Source organism: Polyodon spathula, chromosome 8, assembly GCF_017654505.1.
Source record: "Polyodon spathula isolate WHYD16114869_AA chromosome 8, ASM1765450v1, whole genome shotgun sequence".
Classification (NCBI taxonomy): domain Eukaryota; kingdom Metazoa; phylum Chordata; class Actinopteri; order Acipenseriformes; family Polyodontidae; genus Polyodon; species Polyodon spathula.
This window is the reverse complement of record NC_054541.1, coordinates 42,270,929-42,297,933: the sequence shown is the minus strand read 5'-3', so window position 1 is coordinate 42,297,933 and position 27,005 is coordinate 42,270,929. Positions and strand designations below refer to the sequence as shown.

The following is a 27,005-nucleotide window of genomic DNA, read 5'->3' as shown; positions in this document are numbered from 1 at the left end:
CCGACAATGAAAAGTGATGCCCACAATGAAATACCAAGTTGCAAATTTGTCAGATTGCTCTGTTATGTGTTGCAGACACTGCATAATCTCTAACAGGATGTTCTCCTTAGAAATTTGCCCGGTTTCAACAGAAAATAGTGTCATCACGAATAATTTTTCTGTCAAAGGTACAAGCTACTGCAACACCCTCCTGGCCGGCCTCCCTGCGCCCGCCACACGCTCGCTCCAACTGATCCAGAACTCCGTTACTCGTCTGATGTTTTCCCTGCTTCACTTCTCCCATGCTACTCCACTGCTCCTCTACGCTCCCCTGCCTCCAGAGCCTGCTCCTTCTCCATCCTTGCCCCGCAGTGGTGGAATGACCTTCCTATGGATGTCAGGACTGCCCAGTCCCTGACCACCTACCGGTGCCTCCTCAAGACACATCTGTTCAGACAACACCTGTAAAACTCAACTCTCCCTCTGGACAACACAGCACTCTGCCTTTAATGCACTTTAACTTGCACTTAGCTGCTCCCTATTTTAATGCATTTAATCCTGAACTTAACCCAATCGGTACTATTTTGTATTTTACTTGCACTCATATCTAACCCTGATGTAACTATCAACACTGTTATCTGCTCTTGAACTGCCCTGGTATCAAATCACACTGTGTTTTGTATTTGCTCTTATTAGGACTGCAGTCATTGTATTTTGTATCACGCTCTTAATTGTACTGTAATTCTTGATAGTATTTTTTTGTATACAAGTGTATGTCGCCCTGGGTAAGGGCATCAGCTAATAAATAAATAAATAAATAAATAAATAAATAATAAAACTATTAACTAGTGAAGTATATGAAGTATCCAACTGAAGCCTATTTTACCTTACCTCCTTGAATTATGTTCCTGTGGTTTAGTTCTGCCTAGAAAGAAACTACGGCAATATCCACTTTGTATTCTACCACTTGTTTGACACCAGAACCATGATGAATAAGTGAGTCAATCTGAATATGTATTAGAAGTTTAACAGTACAGGTGCTATAGAGGTTGCACCTACACTCTTTTTGTGAACCCTTACTAAAAGACTACTTGATCGACATTTGATATGGACTCAGGTAAACACAGAAAGAGAAAGCCAGTATCTGAAACAAACAGACAGTAGAAAAAAGTAACGTCTTTATCTGAAAAGGTGACAGAAAGCAGTGAAGCGGAAAATGCAATACATTTGAAACTGACAGAAGCACACAGCCTTGATAATCCAGAGAAAATACAGCTTTGTCAATTCTTGAAACCAAATGTAACAATTCCTTCAGCAAGCTAATTGGGAAATTACTATTTAACTAAAGTTAATAATAGTGTAAGCAACAATTAATATGTGCTTGAAGTTCTTCTGACTTTTTAAACCCAAACAATGATTTCAGTCTTGTTTATGCATACACATATGAAAAGCAACTTTGGTAATACATGCACAAATATTTTTGAAAAACAATACAAATGTGCTTGTCACTTTTATAAAAGAAACTGCTTTCCTGTTTGCTTTTCATATTTACAACAGTTCAGTAAAACTAATTTCCTGAAAGTAAACCCTTTCAGGAACGGTCTGGACCCCAGGATGTGCTCCCTAGGCATGAAGACACTTCAAAAAGATGACCAATGGGCAGAAAGTGCACTTCTCCTAGGGTAGGAGCCATGGTTTGAAACCCACTGGTAGTGACCAGTGGGTTTAGTACCAATGTATTACCTGCTTCTGCTCAGCAGCCTTTTGCCTCTGGGCTATTAATCCACCCTAAGGGATTCAGTGATGAAGGTCCATGGGGAGTGGGTCAACACATATCGTTGTCTTCTGTGGGGGCCAAACCTGAAAAAATTGCTTTTTGGGTGAGGGATTTGCAGAATGTATTTTAGTTCAACCAAATCCCTACATGTTCTTAATGGAATCTACTTTTATAAGAAAATATTTTTACTATAAGTGTAATTGCTCTTACTAGAATTCACTCTTAAATGTAATTATTTGCTGTATTCTTTATTTTGCTCTTATTTGAATTTGATCTTATTTTCTACTGATTTTACTGTACTTTACAACTGCTCTTATCTGTAATGTAATATTTTTCTAGCAGTGTAAGTGGCCCTGGATAAGGGCATCTGTTAAGAAATAAAGAAGACGAAGAAGAAGAAGAATACCTGTTGGACCAAAGATTAAATTGATTTTAAATTTGCAAAACAAACAAACTCCTTGCCAAGCTTTTCAGAAATGAATTGTAGTCTGGCATGAGATATCGCTACACTGATCTCATTGCTGACTGCTGTGCAATGGAGAACAGCTGGCAAATTTGTCATTATGTGCACTGTAACTGAGTTAGAAATACTGTTGAGAAGTATAAGGAAAGGAGAGATGGTGGGAAACCTTTTGATGATAGATATATTATTCCTACACAACAATTTATGGAAATGATTGGGGGCAGCCAGGTAAATGTCATTTAGAACCATGCACACAACCACATCTGTTTTTCTACCACACTTTTCAACCTAATTTGAAATGCCCTATTGAATTCACCGCTGCACCCCAAATACCAATCAAGGGGACTGAAGGTGAACATTCCTACTATCAATGCAATCACTTGTTTTCAGCCACTGAACCTGACTAACCGGTGCTACCAAGCTATTGAAGTTCGGAGGCATGGAAGCACAAGAGGTGAACATCACGAGTATATTCCCTCCTTAACCTTGACGGACCAATGTAGCAGGTCAATGCAGTAGGTCAATGCAGCAGGTCAATGCAGCAGGCCAATGCAGCAGGTCAATGCAGCAGGTCAATGCACTGCTGCCAACTTGGCGTGACCAGGGTTTGAACCACGCTTACAACACACCAAGAGTAGTTATGAGGACATCCTATTACTTAAAAGAACAATATTGTGTAAGATCACGTTTTGAAAAAAAAAAATACTGTTAAAAAGGGCAACAGAGGTCCCTTGACTTGTGAAAAAGGTTTATGTCTACCATAAATATGAACAGGAAGGTCAAACAGCTAGAGGATGTATAAGAACTACTGTTAAAGTCTCATATAGTTACTAGTAGTTGGACATGGGAAAGCTTATTGAGAAACTCTAGAAGTGTCTTTTGGAATATGGGATGCATGTAATTCATAGATACAATAGTTGAAAATGTTTGTGTGTGGGGAGTTAGGGGTCCTCTTATGTGGTCCCCTCAGTTATGTTGTGCTGCTCATCATGATGGATTTACAAACATTTTCAAGCGCACGAGTTGCCCATTAAAGTGCTCTGTGTGAATCCAACATTCACAGATACCCAAGCTCTATATATTAAATGGTAAATGTTACCTTGAAAAATATCGAGGTATGTGCATTCATTATTTTTATTATTTTTATTTTTTAGTCAGTGAGTAGTGTTAATACAAGAATGTTGTTGTTTTTTTGTGGCTCTGGAGATAAGATTTTCCAAGTCCTGTTTTATATTATTTCATAGAATACTGAAGTTTGATGTTTCTATTATTATAATTTTTTTGTTTGTTTTGAAATAACTGGACTGGATTCATTTATAACACACTATAGTGAAAAGACCTTTACATAGTTATTATAAGTAGGCAAAATGTAATTTTTGTTGCAAATAACATTAACAAACAAAAATGTAGAAAGCAGTTCTCGTGTCTGTCAGTCACCAGGCACTTCAGTTCATCTGAGCAGCATTTCGAACGGACAGGGGTATTGATATCATGAAACCAGTGTGTTGCCTTTTTTTAAGTGTTTGCACCTGCAGAAAAAATAACAGCAGTACCAAAGCTGAGTACAGATTTCTAAGGTTTCTTAGAACGATGCAGCTTTCGTGGAATCTCTAATGGCGATTCCAACAGTCCAAATGATTGTGAAACCTTTCTCATCCTGCGCAATCGCATATATGGTAAAACACCACTTCTGACTGCATTGCATATCTGGATTGTCTTGTTCCCAATCCGCACACTCCCATTTAAATTGAAAGGGGTGAAATATCTGTCATCACCCCATAGGATATGCAATGCAGTCTCAGTGCACTGCTCATGCACCAGTTTCAGGAACTCAGTTTGGTGATACCACGTTATAATCAATAGCAGGGCGATTCCTAATCTACTGTATGTATTGGCCAGACTTCCTGACATTTTGGGTTAACTCCTCTGTTATAGATTGAAGATTGGAATGCTGGGTGTTAGGTGCAATCCTGTGCTGTAATTGGTGCTCATGAAAAGTGACTTTCTGGGGTCGCTCAGGGCAGCTGAGCAGCGTTTAACAGTAGTTTGCTAAAGTAATTGTCATGTGACCTTTAAAGACCTGACCTCCATATGTTAACAATTTTTTGAGTGCCACAGGCAAAATATATCTTAAATATGTGGCTAGTAGTACAATTTAATGACCTAAATATAATTATTTGATGGATTTCCCAACAAATTGCAGTCCCCAGTTCAACTCCCAGATCTCTCATTGACTCGCTGTGTGACCTTGGGCAAGTCACTTAACCTCCTTGTGCTCTGTCTTTCGGGTGAGACGTTGTTGTAAGCAACTCTACAGCTGATGCACTGGATAAAGGTGTCTGTTAAATAAATAAATAAAGTGGACACAGACGACCTCTCAGGAACTTTTGTGTTCTTTTGAAACGATTGCATTTTTACAGAAAATTTGGACCACCTGAGCAGAAGGCTCAGGTGCACAGTTAATAGATCACTGGCCACCTCAGAATACCCTGTACATTAACCACAGTCTACATAAGGAACACACACTACTATTGTCCAGATATTTCTTACAAAAGCCTTTGAAATGTTAATAGGTACATTTGAGACTAGGGGCTATCCATACATAAAAATGATTTGGTGCACAAGCCACCTGTTGTAATATCTAATTTAATGTAATTTTTGTGTTGCACAGTAGGTGCAAAAATGATTTGAAGATGTATTGTGCTAGGTAGAGGAAAAGTAAAGAGGTTAATATTGAAAAAAAAACAGTCATTTACTTTATTTGCATTTTTTGTTGACAAATGTTTGCACACTTTCTGTATGAAGGTCTTTCTGTGAGGAACTCTTGCACAGCTGTGTGGATAACCAGGATTCCCCTTCCCACACTTATCTCTTACAAGCTGTTTGCTGACCCAAATTCATTTCAAGGACATATTTGCAGTTTTGCCATAGTGGTCCCATTAATCAAAGCTTATCCAGTTGTGACAGAACATTGTTAAAACATTGTTAAGTTGTTCGGCGTATCAGAGTCTGACGGATTTTGGAGATGCCTGTCTTTACATATGTAGGTATACGGCATGTTTGTGTGCAGGTCATGGTTATCAACTTTTTTGTAATACTGATATCTCTGATTTCGTATTTACAGCTGTGGCTGATGATGTATGGCTCCAGCCTTTTTTATGTAACATTTACTGAAGCACATTGCATTCAAGTTAAACCTGTGTCAAACTGCTTAGGAACTTCAAACTCATAATGTTAACATAGACCCACCACTTGAGTGAGAGTAGAGCAGGATTCTCCTCGTTGGGTACACACTTCACCTTCTCAAAGTCAGAACTGATATTTCTATTAATGTTCAGCTGATCTGCTTGTTATTCACTCATTCAATGGAAATATGAGGGATTATATGACAAGAGGAATCTTTCTTTCGTTTGGATTTCAAATTATGTTATCCTGCAACAACAGGACACAGTTCAGTTTTAATAAATAATCACAAAGGACCCCTTTCACTGCACATCACAACCTGCCGCTGAATGATTGATTCTGTTGAAGACTCCGAGTGGAAGCAGCACATGCCTCTTTTATTAATTAAAAGCATTGGGTATCATTCCTTCAACAGTTTCATTTTCTTTTTGCCAAAAATTGTAAAGACCTTGAAAATGAATGTATGTAACATGTATTTGTCTAATTTAATAGATTACATATTAACTGGATATAAACTGCAATACTGCAATTGGTTAGGGTTAATATAGGCTCTATGTGTGTCAAGGTTGTAAAAGTCAAACATACCAGTACGGTATTGTGTATATTACTCCTAAGTTTATTTTTATTGATTAAAATAAAATGAAGGAGGGTCCTATTATAATAATGGAATGCTTTAGATTAATTTGAATAGACCCCACTATTATTTCAAATATATCATTATTATAGAATACATTGCTGTGTATTAAGAAATTATATTTTTGAAGAATCAAATAAATCTCTTTAATATAGCTTATCTACTTTACTGAATTCAAAAGACCGTAGGTTGAAATCCCGAGGAGACTGGCATTATAATCTACTTACACAGTGAAGAGTTGAGTTTTGGCTGCAATTTCATATTACCCATTGATGTATGGCAGAACATCTCATTTAAAAGGACACTTTGAAACTGCAGTTCCATACACCATTGAATAGATGGGTAAAGATGATGGCATCATAAAGAATTATATGGCTTAGCTTTGCTGTTGTTCTGAAGGATTAACTGTGAATAAAACAATAAGACGCTCCCTAAAATAAATGACATCTTAAAAGATTCAAAACAAAATGTTCAAAAATCTTGATTTAATCCTGCCTGCATGAATACATTTTTACACATTAGAGAGAATCCACCTCAAGTCATGGAAAATCTGTTAATATCTTTCCATAACCATATTTTGAAGAGGCATACATAGTTGTCAGATGTGCTACCTAAAAAAGGTTATTATAAATGACTTAATGACTTAACAGACTGCAGCTGTCAAATCATATTATTATACTGTACGAAAAACCCACCAAAGCAACGCAGTTACCATTGGGTTTTAATGTAATTGTACTTGATTATTGGACTAATGCACGTTTACCATTTACTGAGATCTGTATTATTTTTGCACTTATTGTTTTAAACCTTGGGTTATTAAACACTTTATCAAACCCAATCCAGTTCTCATGCTGAGGCGCTGGCGAGACCGCTCTTTTGGTTGATCCCTGGAGCCAGCATCGCAGCCTTGCTGATGCGTGCTGATGCGCTGGGGAGGCAAAATGAGCTCATCCCTGGAACCAGCATTACACTTTAGCCATCAACACCAAGCAGAAGGATATCTACATCATCAGAATGGAAGGAAATGCAGATGGATCACATTAGTTTACTGTAAAGCTACGTCTTAGTTGGTGCTTATCTTAACAAGAGCCAAGTCTAAAATCAGTATGAAGTATTTTATTTTATTTTTTTAAATTTAGAAATCACCAATTATTTTATTATTTTGTCCCAATTTGGCATATCCAATTATTTTAGGCTACCACCCCCACACCGACTCCAGAGCAGTGAAGACAAGCACACGCTGTCCTCCGAAGCATGTGTCATCAGCTGACCGCTTTTTTTTTCACACTGCAGACTTACAGTGCAGCCACCTCAGAGCTATAGTGGCAGAGGACAATGCAGCTCTGTGCAGCCCGCAGGCGCCCGGCCAGACTACAGTGGTCGCTGGTGTGTGGTGAGCCGAGGACACCTGGGCTTAAGCCCCTGCTCCCAGGCTTTGCTTGGTCAATTGTATGCCGCCCTCTGGGAGCTCCTGTCTACGGTCGGCAAGAGAATAGCCAGGACTCGAACCGGCAACCTCTAGGCTATAGGACGCATCCTGCACTTCACTCGGAGTGCCTTTACCCAGCATGATATTTTAATATCTACTCACATGTAATGGAAATTATTACTAGTCTACAGCTACAGTGAGATACCAGTACCAACTTAGTGTGTCACCAATACTAAGATTTAATTTTTATTTGTATCTTTTATTAAGCTATTAGGTTGAATGTTTTTACAAAACAAAATGTGATAAATAATTACATTAATGTGTGTCTTTGAGGAAAATACATCTACGTCAACAATGATACATTTTTCAGGATCTCTGTACAATATTGTCTGCAACTCATTATGGTCTCTGCCTAGTCCTAGCTAAATGTTATGGTTAATGCAATCGAATATGGGTTACATATGTTTAATATTATGTTAACTGAAATACAAATGGAGTCTAGATTTCTATGGAAATGGATATTTTTGTCATTGCAATCAAGCAAAATGATTAGTGCAGTGACAGTGGTTGCTTACAAAGCAGTATGTTAAATAATAATAATAATAATAATAATAATAATAATAATAATAATAATATAATAATAATTTGTGCATAGAGTTGAGATATGCTTTGGAAAAACGATATTGAACTGAGTTTCTGGATGCAATTTGGAATGAATGAGCACCAAATCTAATATTTACTTTTGTAAAGTACCAAATAATGAATACAACATACTTAGGTTTTGTATGTACTGTTTTTATCCACACATTGATGTAAAGGTTGCCCTTATAAAAGTTTGCCATGGTAAAAACATCAGTGAAAGCATGGTACAGCATAAGTAAGCATTGTAAAGAATAGAGAGGTATGGTAAAGTGTATTCGTAAACATGACAAGCAAATGTAAACTATGGTACATTCATAGAATAACTACAGGAGAAGCAAAGGAAAACTGCAAAGATACTGTGCAAAAATACTTTGGTAAACTTGTATAAGGTTGTAACCTGCAGATAAAGATGGAAGTGTTCTTCTTAATTACATACAAACAAAAGCATTGGCACCCTACATTTAATATAAGATAATTAAACAAAACATGTTAAATGCATGCATTTACTTAACATTAGACACTTTGACCACTTTGACACAAACCGTACACGACTTTCAGGTGCTTAAAATAAAGCCATGTATGCGTAATACTACGCATACCATCAAGGCTGCAAGAAAGTAAACTAACAGAAAGAGTGTGATTCGAAAGGCACTCAGTTGAATCTTCGGTTTAGTCTCAGAGTTAGACTAGATTTACTACGAGCACTGCAACTGTAACAACACCAGCATACCAGCAGCCGCAGTTCTGCAGTGTAAGTGGAAGAAGTGTGTAGAGATAGTAGTATTTAACAGTCTGAGAAAGGCGCACTTGTGATTGGCGAATCAGCCCCAGGGGCGGACCTAGTGTTTGATGTTGGCTGTTGGGTAGGGGGTGTTCTATGGATGGCCAAGGAAAGTTTAGCAGGCAACGATCCCTTGTGCATACAAGAAGTAGCTAAGCTAGCGAAGTAACTATACAGCAAATCGTTTTTTGGAATGCATGGTAAATCGTACGTTTTGCTGAAGATGGTGGATGTGGCTGTTTGGTAATGCGATGAAGGGATTTCACTTTCCGAGATTTGTGCTGCAGAGATCATCCACGGACCAGACGACCTGCTGCTGCTGACAAGCCTGGAGAGTAGTTGGGGAGACGCCGGTTAGAGTGAACAGGCACTTCCCTGGAGTCTAAAGCCCTCGTTTCTTTGCGGAGGGAATCATGCAGTTTGCAATCTGGTTAGTTGGGCTCCTGTGTCATCTCTCAGCACTCGTCTGGATTTCCATGGAATTTAGATTTCATCCCAAACAAGGTAAGCCTCTTGATTCACAGGGAAAGATATACTGGTTACAGAAATATCAAGTTGAAAACGTTTGGGGATAATGGCGCTGAATAGAAAGCGCAATGGTAAAAAGATGCGCAAATACTATAATTTTGTAGTTGCTGAAGCAGTTACTTTATCTGTTGTGTAGCTTGAAAAATACTGGAAATAAAACAGCATGACATGCTAACATAGAGTAATCAGCATCAATTCGGTTACAGTACGCATAATATACAAATACACCAGCTCTAGGCATGCTTCTGTATAGTGACTGTACACCACATTTTTACAGTATTACTAACTAGTTGTATTAGTGTTAATACAATTTTATTTTTGATTTAGAAAACTTCATCAAACAGCTGTCATCTTATGAAATTATCACGCCCATCCGTGTGAATGGTTTTGGAGAAACATTTCCAACCACGCAGCACTTCAGGAGGAAGCGGAGAAGTTTAAATTCAGACCTTTGGGGGTCAAGAACTCATTACAAAATTGATGCCTTTGGGGAGCATTTCCACCTCAACCTCAGCGCTGACTCTGGATTTATCGCACCGTCCTACATGGTTTCACATCTAGGGGCAGAACACAGCAACAGGTCGGATTTACAGGAAGATAGCTCTGAGATAAGACATTGCTTTTTTAATGGGCATGTCAATGCTAAAAGCGAATACACTGCTGTTTTCAGCATCTGCACTGGCCTTGTAAGTATTATTATTATTATTATTATTATTATTATTATTATTATTATTATTATTATTAAAAAATAAAATAAAAAAATATGAATTTGAAAATGCCCTGCTAGTTGCCATAAGTACTGCTGAATGAGTTTGCCAGAGCATTTGAATTTTCATTTTAAAAGGGTGGCTGTTGAGTGCTGGTGATGTAGTAAGTAAACTGTATCAATTGAGTTCTGATTTTACAACAAAACCATGGTATTGTCACTAGTATGCAGTGGTACATGATGCATTAGTTAAACTGTATTGGAACAGTGGAATATGCTCTGACAGCTTAAGACACAACAAAAAGCAGCAGAGGCTTGTGAACTCTCCATTCTCCAGCTAACAAAACATCTGATGTGTAATTGGTAATCTAAAAACTAACTGCAAGTATGTGTGTGTGACGTGGGGGGGTGGGGGTCATTGAAGGAATTAGTAATGTGCAAGTGGAGTCAGGAGTTTAAATAGCAGAACACATTTTCTATCTGTGCCAAATCCTCAAAGCTACCTTCTGTAGACTTCTACCATTGGCATTTAATTAGCTCAATGGAGAAAGTAATGTGACCTTTCAACTCTGTTGGCCCACCTTGTCTATATAGGTAAATAACAAATAACATGGTGTGCAGCTATTAATACATATATGGTTTCCTTATAAAGTATAAGGTGAAGCCAAGTACTGCCAGTATATCAGCAATAGGAAAAATACAATAAACATAGTAAAAAGCTTTCTGACAGCTTCTAATGTTTGTTATCTAAGGAGATATATTTATTCAATGTCTTTAAAAAGCTGTATAACAGGTATTTCATGAGTCCATAGATTTGAAAACACTATGGACACACTAGCTTTTCAAACCCAACAGGTCTGGTGTGATAACAGTAGCATCGCTGTGCAGCATGTCTCAAAACGGTTATCAAACAAGGGAAAACCTTGTGAATTGGGATCTTTAAGTAAGTTATTGGCAGCAACACCTAATTTCTCTGATAACCTTTCCAGCTTTTCATGTTGACATGACATGAGGTTTTGTTTTAAAAGCAGGTTAAATCTGTCATTGGCTGTAGGTGGGAGCATGTCACAGAAGCTGAGGGATGAGCACAACTCTCAAATTCCTATGCTGAGGGTGTCATTAGAGGCAGGATTATATTGAGCTTAATATTTGAACACTAGGGTGAAGCAAGTGAAGCCCCACAACAGCAGGTGATTTAGCTGACAGACAGAAAGGGCAGTATATCTGTATAAATATTGGTGCAATGAAACTCGGATCAACTCTGTAAAATGGTAGTGGGGAGTTAAAACAAACTTAAATAAAAATAAGTAGTATTTTAAACCATCAAGTCTTCAGACACTAACCTATTTCCTAGTGCAATGGAAATCTAGTAGGCCAAATGACTTCAATGAGAAGATATTAAATGGTTAGTCTTTCCTACTTTCCGTGCTGTTACCTGTGCCACCTGCATTTACTTTATTGTACACTTGGTACAAGAACTTCAAGCACTTTTTCCATAGCACTGCATTAATGCAGCATTTTCATTCAATTTTGTATCCAATGACTGTATACTTTACAACCCTGTGAAGGATTTCTAGCCGGGATTTTACCCCCAGCGGTCCAGTTTCCTGTTGTGATATAATAAGGAGAAAAGTAGTGGATGGGAGGTACATAGGACCAAAATTTATTATGGAGCCTGTGTCCATTATATGGAAAATGTAGTCCTAAATTTTAATTCCTAGACAGGAAACTACATCTCCCAGGAAGGTCTGCATTGGGTGTCGAAATGAGATACACCGGGCGGCAATTATAGGGTCAAAATAATAGAGTAAATGCGGTATCTCTGAGAGGAGTATCCAGGATGCATGGTTGGAGGCGAGAAGAACGGAGAAAGGAAAAACAAAGAAAGAATTACAAAGTAAAAGAATTGCGACGGTTTTGAGAACCCGAAAACGGATCAGTCAGGTTATAGAAGTAGCCGAAACAAAAAGTTTAGTCAGCACTCCTTGTTGGAGTTAGGCTTTTGTTTTGTTTATTTGAATTTTTTTATAAATAAATATGCAGGTACCTCCCTTTTTACACCCGTCTATTGTTGTGAGAAGTGTTTCTTTACACAAGGAAGACAGTGGGATAAGGTCCTGAAAAGTGGCAAAGTAATCCCACTTTCCAACACCTTGCACACAAGACATCACTTGCATACTGCCTCTGAAACTCTAAACTGTGTGTCGCTACAGTGATTGCTAGAGCATATCTTCATCGCCAGACTGCAATACAAATTAAAAAAAAAAAAAAAAAAAAAAAAAATTGATAATGATAATAATGACCGTTGTGGCAAAATGGTGAGTGGATACAGGTGAGTGCACTTGCAGAGCAGATACAAAACATACAGATTTCCAGGTGCAAGGGTGTTTCTTGATATTTTACAATGTCCAGAGCCTTATGGCAAACACCTGTAAACAATAATGAATGAAGTGATGCAGTGGCATATATCACTTTGTTTGTAAATCCTTGGGTTAGGGGAAAGGTGTCGCAGAAAATGCAGAATCTCGGAAACTGAAAGACAATAGCAATGTTGAGGTAGATGTCATTGTGTTGAAGCTGCTGTTTTCCATGTCCCTGGGGGAAGCAGAAAGGCCCAATTGTTTGATTCACATTTGAAGTGTCAGAGACATCACACAGAAAATGATTGACTTGGAAAGCAGGACTGGTTTTTACAACGTAGGAATTCTCCAGGAATATTCAGGAACAATGTTCTTGTTAAAATGTGTACTCTTTAGAGTGCTCTGTGGCTTTCTGTCCTCAATTGTGTACTATTGGGCCCTAGTCACAAAATCTTAAGGAATTTTAAGTAATGTTTAGTTAAGCAGTTTCAGTTAATTAAACCAAGTTTGCAGTTTATTTTGTCCACTTTTCAACTGTATTATACTCTATTCACACTACCTATATAATGAATAAACATCACATTTTTAAAACATAATTGTGAATGAAGTAAACCTCAGATACACAGTTGGTACTGTGGGCAGGTTATTTGATCTGGTTTATTCTTATGTATTAGTGCACTGTTTGGTAAGGTTATGTTTATAAACACTATTCAAAAACAGGTCAATAGTTATGGACAAACCCCCAAGACCTAGAATTTGAGAATAGCAGTATTTTTATTGATGATTATGGACTTGAGTATGATACCCACGTGAGAGTTAAGGCCAAATGACTCATATGAACAAGGCAGTAGACCCCGCCCCACCATAACCAAAGGGAAATTGAAGAAAACAAAAGGGGGGTGCAATTAGGGGAGGTGGGGGATGTGAATGAATTTTTCACAAGGAGATGCAAGTGTCCGGTTTATTTAGAATCTCCTGATTGGTTAATAGACAATGTAATGAGTGTGTGGCAGTCCTTCCTCCAGTTATAAACTTTTATTCCTTAAAAGAACATTCCTTAACCCTTTAAACTCCCGTATATGGGATTTTGCCTGCCATTGGGCCACTTACCTTTTGCTTTGCAGCTCCGACCGGGAACGTCTGCTGGCGATAATTCTTTGTTTGTTCCAAAGAAGAGTCAGGCTTCAATTCAAGACCAAATGCAATGCGATATTCGGCCAAATAATAATTTTAAAGCTGTGCGCACATCAAACCTCAAAGAGTGGCATGTGCACAGAAACGCACTGCAGAAATGGTCTGATGTTTTGGCTTATAACTCTGTCCATAAAAGTCTGTCAGCAATGATTCTTTTTGTTCGAAAGGAGTCAGGCTTCAAGACCAAATTCTGTGCGCTACTCAGCCAAACAAGGATTTCAAAGCTGTGTGCACATCAAAAGAAAACACTTTTGCCAATAAAAATCTGACATTGCAAACAATGTTTGCATTCTGGTATTCTGGTCGTTTGTGGTGCTATTGGGCTGAAATGTTGTGTGGAACTTCCCAACATATAGGACTGTCATAAACTTTGATGACATTTCGATATACATGTTTTCACGGTTTATTTTACAAAAAAAACGTTTTTCTTTCTTCACATTTTCTCATCTGTGAGTCTAGGAAGCACTTTTTATTCCAGATTCCAACATAATTTGAAATAAAAATTTGTTCTTTAAATTTTGATATAAATAACATGCTTCTAGGACATTCAGAAATGTGTTTTTTTTTACAGGGGAAAGGCAATTTGGCAACAATAGATGAAAATTGCTTGGAGTGTAAAGAGTTAAACAGTGTTGTAAATAATTTCTTTCAGCCTGCTTGTCTCAACTATTTCCCTCTTATGTTAAATTGGTACACTAATAATGTATATCTGATACCCTGAGTGGAACGATGTTGTTCCCTCTTGGGGTACATGTTGTGATAATGTGGTGTGTGTATTCTGCAATGCTATGAGGTCTTCACTATATTTGTATTCTCGGTTTGGATAAGCTACACATAGCTCTTGGGACATTTTGTTTCCTTAGTTAACAATATTTTCAAAGAAAGTTTTAAAGTTCTTCAAGAAAAATTACTCACAGGTATGTTATTATGGAATAGCTCTTTTCTCACTTTTTGTGAACTTTACTGTATCCCTAAATGACCCTGCATGTCAACACGTATCTGTATCTGCATGCTAATATCTAGCTGATGGGTTTCTCTTTACAAACTGAAAAGGAATGCCATCATGTACTAACATTAACACAACTCTTTGTTTCTGCAATGTACTCTTGTAGTGGCACTAAATGGTCAAATAGATCAGAAACAAAAGTACCAATATCCTTTATATCCAGCTTCCTGGTTTAAGCTTTTAGAATATTATGGTTCTCCTCGAGTGATGTTATCCTCTAATGGTAGCCACATACAGTACTGTGCTTTCTTCCTGCGTCAGTAACAGGACATCAGACCTGAGCTGTTCAGCCTTGAAAGTCATTATACTAGCAGTCTTGTTAGCTGAATAACAGTACTACTTGAAAGTAAACGTGAGTGTAAGTTATTAGGCATCTAATAATTTGGTGTATACTCGTCATTATTGGTTATTTTTGTATTAATTAAATAATTGAAGTCTTTTTTTTTTAATTGAACAGTTTTTTAACCTAATAATAATAATAATAATAATAATAATAATAATAATAATAATAATAATAATAATAAATAAAATGACAATAAGAATACTAATTGTAGTTTTGATTATGCCTATATGTTTCAAGATTTGATTTGTAAAATTGTTAAAAAAATAAATCATTTCACACTTCTGTTCTTTTAGGACAGCATGATAGTATACATCGCAGAATTGCGATGGATTGAATCACTGTAACAGTCCTGTGGATTTGGAGGCATATTTGTGTGTGGGGCCTAGATCAGGTGAAGAGCTCTTATAACCTTTGTTTGGGGAGAGGTTTGTTTGTCAGCATTGCCTAGGAACATGTAAATCGACACTGAGAAGAGATTTTAGCAATAATGACTGTCTAAAAAGTACTACTGTGTATGCCCTTTTATTTAAAAACTGGGTACTTCTATTCAGGTGTACCAGTTTCCTCCATTTCAAATGTGCTACTGGTGGTGATCACACTTGGTTGTCTAGTTCTTGATTTCTAAGTACTTTATGCAGGGTCAATGATAACGACCAGTCAGTACATTTAATATTGGGATTATGTTTTTTTTGTATGTTACTTCCTTTAAAGAAAACCCTTGGTTAAATTATAAAAGTTGGCTTTGTTGGTGGGATTCAGTTTGATATCACATTCAGGTTTTTATTTGCTGCCTGGCATTGCCTTTCTTTAGCATTCAATTTTAGTGTATCCTGCTTGTTCACTGGGTAAACAGGATCAGGTGTGTCATCATTATCATGCACATGTTCATTTTAAACTTCAGCTTCTTCTTTTATAAATAACAGACTGTAGCCTGGTGGTTATGCGCACCTTCAAAGAGCAACATAACAACTTAACAACAGAGTACATTTACATTGGACAAATCCGCAGTAGGAAACACTCCAACATGAGAAAATGGGCTTTCTGTAATTAGGGATTGAGCTTTATATTGTAGTCTTCAGCAGACAGATGTTTTTATAAGTCACATGCTCCTGTGTGATGTTTAAATACATTATTTGGAGTCTCTTTTGTAGAGTTAGGATAATGTATAACCTGCTTGGTTGTTTTAAAGGGGAAACCTTAACCAAGGCTACACTGAATGTGGTTGGTTATTACAAAGACTTATATGAGTTCTAGCAGACTTGGTGCAGCTGTAGATTGTGGTACTTCATTGATTGTTTTGTTATTTTTAATGTATACAGTATGTGATGTTGGATTGTGTTTGTGTTTAAATATCACAAGTACAAATGATATTGGAGAGGGGGATATTGAGGGATACCAATATATTTACTTAGCAAGGATAAAACAGACAAATGCCCACCACCAGTCTATGTTTATGTTACTGCCATTGTGACTTCAAACACTCCTATATGGTGACAATTGCAGAAACATATTTTTTGGGATAAAATGAGATGCCAATGTCCCAACAAGCCATTCTACATTCCTCGAAAAACATAGGGGTAGCAAGGATTGCTCATTAAAATATTTTCTATATATTGAAAGTGGTGTATGTTATCAATTGGGGCTACTAAGATTTTTAGTAAGCAAGGCATTAAAATTAAAAATGCAAGATTGTGTTTTATTTCATAACGTAAACTTTTTAAGGTTAAACACACTTCCACTTAACAAACATGAAACGAGAAGCCCACCTTTAGGGCCCTGTTGTATTTTTAATACTATATTGAACAAAATCCTATATGTGCATCTTGTATATGTATATGGTAAATATGTTGAGTAATTATTGAATATAAAAGCATGTCTATATTTGACTTTTTTAAATGTATTTATTTATTTATTTTAGCAAAATCTTACCACAAGGAAACCATTAAACTATCAGCAACCCTTTTTTTGAGTAGTGTAATACAAGCAATCCTCTGTTGTTTTCCATGTATTTGTAGGTACCACTGCTTGTTAAAATGATGTAGTTTTCAGTGCTGACTCCTTGCTGCGGGTCTGCTATGACACAGTTTGGCAGTGGCCTCTATGATGAGTTCTTGGTTGTAAAGTGGTGAAAGCACTGTTGACATGTCACCAGTCTAAAGAATGTTCACTACACTGTCGGAGCCCACAAATCTGATAAGTGTAGATCTGATTCCAGTTTCAGGTGTTCACTTTTTGCCCGTAACCTACAGAGCTTTCATTCAAAGCAACGGTTCTTTGTCATTCTGTTTGATAATTAGCATGATAATGTATAATAAGAACATGGAAGAACTGCTAGATGATTACACAGTCCAGCCAGGTTAAACTGTACTGTTTGTGACATTACTCTTTCTGACCATGATTAAGGAGTCAGTTGTTTCGATGTGAGTGTTTTTTTTTTGTTTTTTTTTTTTTTTTTTTTAAAGAAGAAACCATAACCATGTTTTTTTTTTTTCCATATAGGTGATTTTTTTTCATGTTAAACCTCCAGAAAAATCAGACTTTCTGTGTCCTGAATATTTAAGTTGATCTTTTTTTGTGTAGTTTATCAAGTAAAATAAGTGAAAGTAATTCATTTAGACAAATGTGTTGGCTGAAACACGTGTTTACTTCATCATTACTTGCTGAAACAACTTTTTTCCCCTGCTTGACTTAGTTTCTTGCAAGTTTTGCGTTCTAATCTGGGATTGGTATTTTATCAGCTTTTTAAAGATCTCCTGAAAAACTGAATTGACCATTTTTCTTTTTTTCCATAGGTTGGCACATTTAGAACCCACAATGGTGAATATTTTTTAGAACCACTCTTAAAATCGAATGGAGAAGATTATGACGACGAACACAACAAACCTCATCTCATGTACAGACAAGAAATAAAGAAAGAAAAAACACTGGAGGAAAACGTTAAACCATGTGCAGCTTCAGGTAAGGGTGGCAATACTTCAAATCATTTGTGTTAAAGAGGTTAGGATTGAAGCCCTACAGACAACAGCTTCTTGAGTTCAGTTTCTTCTATTAAATGGAAACGGGCAACTAAGGTAGTCGGTGCACAGTGTAATTCACCAGGACCTCTGTGTTAGCCTTGGGGTGTTTGGTCTGCCCTCACTGCTTTAAAATTATGTCATTACAGACAACATAGTATGTCATCATTATGTCTTTTGTGAATTGATGTCTTAGTGCAGATCATTTATAGTGTCTTGTGAGGTTTAGGATATGACACTTTTGAGCTTGATATATTATGTGCTAGTGGCAGCAACATTCTCTCCAAACACTCTGCTCTATTGTGGTTACTAATGAGAGAACTTGGGCATTTACTAATCTCCCCAGACTCAACTTGCCCCAGCAAATGTACTCAACCCTTGTTATTATGTAGCGTTCAACATCTATCCTTGTGTTTTGAGGAAAAAAAGCAGCTAAGCTATGGTAAACTACTGTAAAATGGCATGTTTTTCCAAAGTTAAATCCCCACTGCCAGAATGAGACAAGATCTTAATGCCAAAATGCAGTTGCACTATTTTATGTGATCTGAAAATCAACTGTGAATGCTACATTAATGCTGAAAACAACATACTGTCTCCTGTGCAGCACATATGATAGAAAGCAATGTAAAAGTAAACTTTACTGCTGTACTTTAAATGAAGTTACTTTATTTTACAGTAAAACAATAGACCTCTTTCCATTTAATATTATCATTGCAACCTTAAATTGCTAAAAAAAAAAAAAAAAAACATAAATAATATCATTGCATCCTAATCCCTTAATAATCAGGAATAACTTGATAATTTTTAAATAACTCGTTTGTTACAAATATATTCCACATTTTACAAGCGGGAATATTTGCCATTGAACAATGATTCATAACCTTTTGATGCATGCTTAGTCCCTTTTTTGTCAGTATACATCATTTCATTTGCATGTGACACATTTGTGAGTTGGTGAGAACAGTACTATATAACTGCAATTTGAGACATTTCCTTTTATCTGTACTTCACGTGTGGTCACCAGCGATATCTGCTGGTAGAATCTGAATTTCTTTTCTTTTCTTTTTTTATATAGCTTTCCCCATTTAGAAGAATTCTCCACAAAAAGAAGCTTTCCCCTATAAAGTTCACTGTTGCATGAAGCAGCTATCTGAAGCTGCTCTTTGTGAGCGGCATTTGTAGAGACACTATAAATTCTGTATTCACAGGAGGCTGATTTGTAGGCTGCCTAAACTTGTTGTTATCTGGCAATGATAAAAGACAGAAGTAGGGGTTAAAGGTTTATTATGGATTATCACATTAAGCTACCTCCTAGCATGTGGACGGAGCATCTTTGGAAATGAATTTGTGTTGAAGGACCTAATTGCTACTCAAGGAAATGATCATGCATGGATAAAGTCCAGTCAGTACCACATGCAGGCACCAATTATATTTCTTGGAGGGTTTTTGCCTATTTCTTTTTTGTTGTGTTATTTCTGTCATCTTTATTGTTTGTAGATTGGCCAGATTCTGTTGATTTCCCAGTCAAAAAATAATTTACGGCCAAGGAACAAGTTGGATATCCTGTGACTCAAACTTAGGCTAACAATGTTGAAGATGATTAGAATTAAGCAATAGTACTACACACGTCAGTCCAATTTAATACTGCTGTGTACAAAGGTTTCTCTGTAAGAAAGGCTGTTTGGAAGACACCAGTTGGTACTTAAGCATGTTACTCATTGAAAGACACCTTCAGCCACCATCAAAGTGCAAAATCCAGACAATCAAGCTGGATTAAAAGGGATTTAGTTGGAATAGTAGGTGTCCAAAGCTCTGGTTGCTAACGCTGTAAGATACCATCTGTTTTCAGATATAATGATAAAGAGGCCTTTGAAGGGCTGTGCTTGTGTAGAGCACTTCCTAACCCTCAGCTATTGTGCCATTTTAGAAGTGGTTCTTTCTCCGTTTGACTTGACACAAGTGTACTCTCTCTGCTGTGTGATGTGTTTTAGTGGTTCAAAGAAAACCATTGGTGGATAAAACAATTTGACATGAAAAAAAAACTGCAGTATACTCAAGGCTAATGAAATAGAGAAACTCTTGTGTGCGGCAAAGGAATCGCCAACAAAGTTGCTAAATATACACAGGTCTGAAGAATGTTTACATTTTTCTTTAAGTTCACAGCTAGTGCCCTTCCCCAGGGGTAAAGTGGTCATAGGAAGCCATAAACCTGTCCATTGCCTCCCCTCAAGCACAATGTAATTAGAGGCCACAGAGCTATTAGGCTTCTAGTATGTAGGTGTGTCATTGACTTATTTTTATGGATTCTCTGCTGCTGTAATGCCTTGAAGGATAATATGTCAACTGATGTGATTGTTACACTTTTAAAAGTAATAATACATTGTGACCTTGCGATGGCATTGGTGGATTGAGAGATACTGTGTCATGCTAATTTGTGTTTTGGACTTTTTTTTGTCTCAAGATTAACCTCATTACACCAAGTAGTTTCTTTTTAGTTTGGTGAGAAATGTTGGCATGCAGTTCCTGCAGACACTCCTATAGCAAGTGTCTGCTAATTGCTGCACCTGGTAATCACCGTTTTTGCTTGTGCAGAATCTTTGAATTTCCTGCCTCCTCCTGCAAACATTCAACCCAGTAATGTGAATCTCTGACAGGCTGATATGTGGAGAAAAATAACAAAATCTGAACAATATAACAAAAGAGGGAGAACACTGGGATACTTCTGCTGTATCCATTATCCTGGTATTACCTCTACAGCTAGAAAACATGTTTTTAAATAACCATGAAAAACAGTGCATAGTTGCTCTACTGATTTAATATGGAACTGGTTCACTTTAATTGATGCAAATTAAATATGTTTGTATTTTGCCACCACAGGGGGTTACGCTATAGGCCATAGAGATGAGCGCAAGATGAAGCCCAATGTATATGTATATTTTAAAATAATGTTGTAGTTGTTAAAGATGAAGGTCTGGCATTGTTCAAGACTGGAGCCACCTCTGCCAAATCCACAGGCCAGGTACCTACTGCAAGTTGGTATGTACAGGCACAGGCTTTCTCTACTGCCCTGCCAACGAGCATCACTCTTCACAGGAGGGACCACCGTGGGAGATGAGACGGGAGTGTAGCCTTGGCTTATTCAGTCCAGGGTGCGCTTTAGCAAACACTGCCAGTTGTGCAGAATCATGCCAAATTGTGTGAAGATTTTTTTTAATGTGAGCCACAGTCCGTAAAAGAACCACCAAGCTAACTTTGCTTGTGAGGTTAGCCCTGCTCTATTATTATTATTGTCTGCAGGAAGAAACTTTCCATTTAATCCAATGTTGTTTATTCAAAGATTATTATGTTATACAGGTTTTGTATTTTTACTGATGTGACCAGACTGTCCAGATCTTTTTTCCTTTGGGTGTGGTGTACAATCAAGATCCTACTTCCTTTGTGGGTGTCATTGACCCCCTGGCATGTTACTCTCCCAGCAGCCTTGAGACTTCAATTTCATGGAGAATGCATTCAGAAAGGCTCTGCAAAATCTCCAAGACTTAAGACTTCCTGGTTTTGATTGCTATGGGTGCCTGCAGTAAAAACTAACTTGACCAAATTTGTATTTGAATTTCTCAGATAGACAAAAATGCCAGTAGTCCACAGCCCTGGAGACACAAGCATTGATTGCACTTAGTTAGTTAAACATTATTTTTCATCCTGGGGGCTTTTGTAACATACATCTGAACCACATCATGTTTTGAGCAAACTTGAAACCAATCAGAAATGTTGTCAAATGTATCTCCAACACCAGTGTGTGTTACAATAAACAAAAAAAAAAAAAAAAACTCTACCATGAGAAAAGGATTAGGCCTCTATTCATTAATGTATGTCCAAAAGGATTAAACTTTGTTTTACTGCCTTAAATGAAACATGCTGTAGTAATGTTGTGACTCAAATTCCAATTTTTGGACTCTGTGAACGTTGCTCCTCTGTGTATTTAGTAATGCCTCTGCTTTTCAGTGTTTTCTCTTGCCTGAAAACCAACACTTAAATGCAAACACTATTGTCTAAAAGCCCGGTCAAGCGTTTTAGGTTTGTGTCAGGTAAACTTTAACATGCTCGCTGGTTTGGAAGACGATCGTTTTCACTTCAGAGTTTCTTTATTGGTCTTGAATTTAAAATTAAAAAAAAAATTTAAAATGTATTGACGATGCCTGCTTCTGTCCTCTGAGTCATGCCTCTGTTGCTTTCTGGTGCTGCTGCTTGATATCTATTTAGTCAAATCTGGACTGTCCCTGGAACCCACCTTGGGTACAGTCTTGAATAAATATTAATTACCTACTGACCAGATCAAAAATACGATTGAGATAACCTTATTCTGCTAATGTAAAACCCTTAAAGCAAGCTGAATCTCTAGAGAGTACCACATCATTCCAAGCAAGGGCAACACCATTTTTGGGAATTTGATAGCATTCCCAAAACTGAAGAAACATCTGATGATTGATTTTATGTTTTTATATTTAATTTTATTTTTAAAATACTATCTCCAAACGGCAAAGTATTTTATCTTTGACTCAGATTGTCAGTAATCATCTTGCAGTACCATGGTGTATAAGTACGTTGGACAAGATTTGAAGTGCAGTGCAAAGAGAAAATATGCCAGTTGGACTGGGAGATAATAATGGGAAGTTTTCTTGGCAGGTGCTGGCTTCTTGTATCAACTTGTTGCTAAGTAACTGGAAGATGTTTGCAGTAACGTGTGATCTGCAAGAGGGCTAACCCAGAACACATTCAGCATTAGCTTGTGCCAGCTTTATGTGACTCACCCAAGACTCGAACAGATACAATTAACAGATTTAAGTTGCATAATACAATTATTGAACTTGTTTAAGATCCCAGTTTATAGAATGCTGTACCCTGAAAACATTCAGTCTGTTTTTGTGGCTTGATGCCGACAGTGACTTTTCAAGTCTTCTCAAGTATAGTAAACACAGAAATACTTTTGTGCCAAGTGGATTCAGTCCAACAATACCAATTTCACTGAAGCCTCCTGTAGTGACCCGTGACTGGGTCTAACACTGGATTCTAAAACCTTTAGCAACTCTTTTACTCAGCCATATCTTATTTTTTATTTTTTTTTTATTTTTTTTGTTAAACAAACATCCCACTTGCATTTACTTAACTGTAATTAGTTTTCTGTGGTAGTTTCAGTATGTTAAATCTATCTGTCTAATTATCTCTCTCTCTCTATCTCTTTCTCTCTCTCTCTCTCTCTCTCTCTCTCTCTCTCTCTCTCTCTCTATATATATATATTCCATTAGCAACTGTGACCCTTAATGCCATTTAAAAAAAAAAAAAAAAAAAATACAATTTCTGTGGCTACGGCCCACACACAAATACATCGCGCGCACGCATCGCAGCGTCTATTTTATGTCTGTTTTCATAAACAGCTGTTTGTTCTCATATTTGGTGTTTTTTGTGTTTATTTTTTAACACTAATGAACCAAGACATGTATTTCAGTGCGCCGTTTCTACAACCATAGTATACATTGTTTTTCTGTATACATAAACTTGCAAATGTGGCTTTTCACTTTGGTTAATAACAACTTTTTGCTGGGAACTGAGTGGTTGCTATTAAGCGGCATCTAGTGTGTGTGTGGCAAAGCCCCCGGCCAAGGTGGGTTTGCACCCTTGAATTAGTGATCCAGACACAAGAACTGCAGGTTTAAGCACTTTTGTTACTTACAAAACAAAATCATAAAACATAAACCTAACTCCCCTTAGAATACTAACTGTTGAGCAGGACTGCTAAGCTGTGAACCAGCCAAAACCACTTGTTTCACACACAGTTTACAAGTTAAAGAACACACTAAGGTTCACACAGTTCCTGCTTAGCCCACACAGGGCTTTGTACAGGCACCCTCTCACCTCCAACAGCTCTCCATGCTGAGAGCACAGGCCTGCCCTTATGCCATGTTGATGAGACTTATTTGATAGGAAATTACCAAATTATGCCTCAGCCACATTCCAGGCAAGGATTCGTTAAGGCAGGATACTTCTTTACTGCCAACCGACCCTCACACTCATGCACTGACACACTCTTCCATCTCCATTCCATTTCTTAGAAACAATTACAGTGTCTCCAGGCCATTTTCATAAAACATTAATCTTTTTTTTTTAAAAACTACAGTACTAGTTCTTACAACAGTAGGGCTACTAGTGATGTTTTATCATCTTTTCCCATCTCCATTTGTGGCACGACTGTAAGCCTGCTGAATACTACTCCTGTTGAACGATGCCATCTATTTATTTCACAAAGCAATTTAAGCTCAACGGCATTCTTTAAGCAGTTAAAAAAAAAAAAAAAAAAAAACTTGAATATGATGTACGTTTGTGAAAAAAAATTTTTTTTAAATTTAAAAAAAAAAAAAAAAAAAATATATATATATATATATATATATATATATATATATATATATATATATATATATTCTGCTGTTTACAAAACTGATGCTTTAGTTTAAGTCAGCCTTCATTTGTGCAAAACTTGCACGTAAACAAACAATCCCCTTACCGTGATTTTTTTATTTATTTATTTTTTTTTACTGTGGTTTATAAAAGTCACTTATTTTAGACTGTGTCAAGTCTTTTTCAGGTTAAAAAAATCAACCCGTTCCATCAAGGTAAGCCATTTGTTTTTATCCTTTACAAAGTCTCCAATTGTCCTTCGATTAACAGTATATGCCTCACTTAGACGAGAAAACATTTGCGATGTCTTGCTTCCTTATTTTCAGATGCAGACTTTTTTCTCTTGCTCTGTTGTTAAATGTAGGCTTGACTCGCCATTTTGTACTTTATGTTTTGCTTTGGGAGCGGGAGTGTTGATGACTTTGGTATGAACGTTCAGTTAACAATGAATTAGGAAAGCAAGTCAAAGGTTAACTTCATAACTTTGTTGTTTTAATTGGCCATAATTATTTCGCTGGCGCTACAAGGGAAACTACAATGCTTATATTTATATTTGCTTGGCTTGGGAAGTTGGTGTATGGCGGACAGCGGGGTAGCAATATAACGGGTAAAAATAGCACTGTTTTTATATTGGTGGCTTTTGTTCAGAGAGAATAGCTGCGGTATGTGAGGGTGGCGTTATAAAGTTACTGTTGTATCCCTGAATACTTCTTGTGGTTTAGGTCAAATTGACTGTAATGGGCAGTTAGCTTAGTGTTCTAAAGCACAGGCAGTGATTAGATATGTATCAGTAAGTAGTAGTTAATCTATATTTAAGTGGAGGCTACTGTTTAATTATTTCAACAGACGTTTACCGGTAGTCCTTCGCTCTTTCAGTGGAATTTCTTTAAACATTTTTTTATGCATCATCAACATTTACAGGAGCATAAAAAAGCACAAATACATAAAAGGCATTAGTTATTGGATTCATTTGAAGTACCTCAATTATAAATAATTAGGGCATGTATCAGAGGTGCAGTTAATGTACCTCAGTTGTACATTAACAGTCAATGGTTGTCATGCATCCTGGAAACATTTAGACTACTGTTGCACTAACAAAATATAACACTATACTTTACATTTAGAAATAAATAACACCAAGAATTTGGCATTGCAATTTTAGTAGATGATATTTCACTGTTAGATATTCAGTTAGGCCATGTTTACAGCATGTAAAAAGTACTATATTTTACTATATACTCTAAGAGCTCTTCAGTGTTTTCAGTATTTCCTGATTTTTTTGATGTGTAAGTCAGATGGTGAAGTAAAGAGAGAGCAATGGATTTTATGATAATATATAGCCTTGTATTAAATGTTAGAACTAGCTACGTATAAGTAGACCTGCTGCAATGGTGCTGCTCATTCAGTCACTCCCATTGTTCAACATGCTCTCTCTGCAGAGGCATGCACGCCACAAGGACCACACCCCTACTGGAAAATGAAAGGCCATGAAGTACTTGGGTTATGCATTGAACACAGAGCTATGAATAGCCTGCTACACACAACAACTGACGAGACTCTTGAGACCAAAGTTTAATACATAAAACTTTGAAAAGACCACTCAACCAGAGTTTATTTGTTTGCGGCCTGGTTCTGTAAGGGAGATTGGCACGTTGGTTCTTTCATTTTCATCCAACTAAATGCTTGCCAATAAGAACAAATTATCCAATTGAAACATGTTGTGTTACTGGGTTCTTGCATGTTTAAAAGTATTACTTTTTTTTAGACATAGTTATCTTGATTTACTGCAGATTTAGCCTTCCTGTTTACAGATTCGTAACAGATTGAAGATAGAATAAAAAAGGAATGAGAAGATCTGTACAGCTGTGATGTACCGGGGATGAATACTGTATGTTGGAAGCGAGTCTTTATTTCCAACTTGCTTTCACTGTTGGTCAAGGACATTTTGTTTGATTTCTCAAATAATTGAGTCAATTTACTCACAATTGTCTTTACTGGTGTGCTCAGTGGCTAACCTAGTAAAGGCATTGTGCATGCTCGGTGGGTAACCTAGTAAAGGCACTGCATAATCTGGGCTGAGCACCCTTAAATCTGCATTGGCCTTTGCTCTCCCGCAGGCTGAAGAAGAAATAGGCTGGGTTTGGTTTGCTTCACCACTCCACAGTGACCCACACTGGTGATAACTGGACTAGACCAGGCAAGAGACCAGTTAGTCTGAAGTAGCTTGGCAGTCTCTGAAGAAATATTCAGAAACACAAGTAGTGCAGTGCAAAACTGCGGTGATGCGCTTGTATTTATTAAATTAAATAATACAAAACAAAAAGGCAGACAGACCAAAATAAACCAACAAAAAGATAAACACAGTAAACAAACTGAGTACCTTTCAAAAAATACACCAGTAGCATATGTTAATCTTTTCTTCTCCAAACAGTCTCCTGTACTCTGTACTCTCCACCACCCAGACAAAGGATTTCTCCTGGCTTTTGTAGTATGACTGGAGCCCAATTAATCAATAA

At 37.1% G+C, this 27,005-nt stretch overlaps 1 protein-coding gene across 1 annotated transcript in view; it reads left to right on the top strand.

Moving 5' to 3' along the window:
- Positions 1-9,002: 9,002 nt before the first annotated feature.
- LOC121319976 (A disintegrin and metalloproteinase with thrombospondin motifs 20-like) overlaps positions 9,003-27,005 on the top strand; it is a 99,946-nt gene continuing 81,943 nt past the window's right edge. Inside the window, exons 1-3 of the mRNA XM_041258013.1 lie at positions 9,003-9,392; positions 9,744-10,102; positions 17,818-17,983. Coding sequence (XP_041113947.1) covers positions 9,302-9,392; positions 9,744-10,102; positions 17,818-17,983 — 616 coding nt within the window. The 5' untranslated portion in view covers positions 9,003-9,301. The remainder of the gene's footprint in view (positions 9,393-9,743; positions 10,103-17,817; positions 17,984-27,005) is intronic.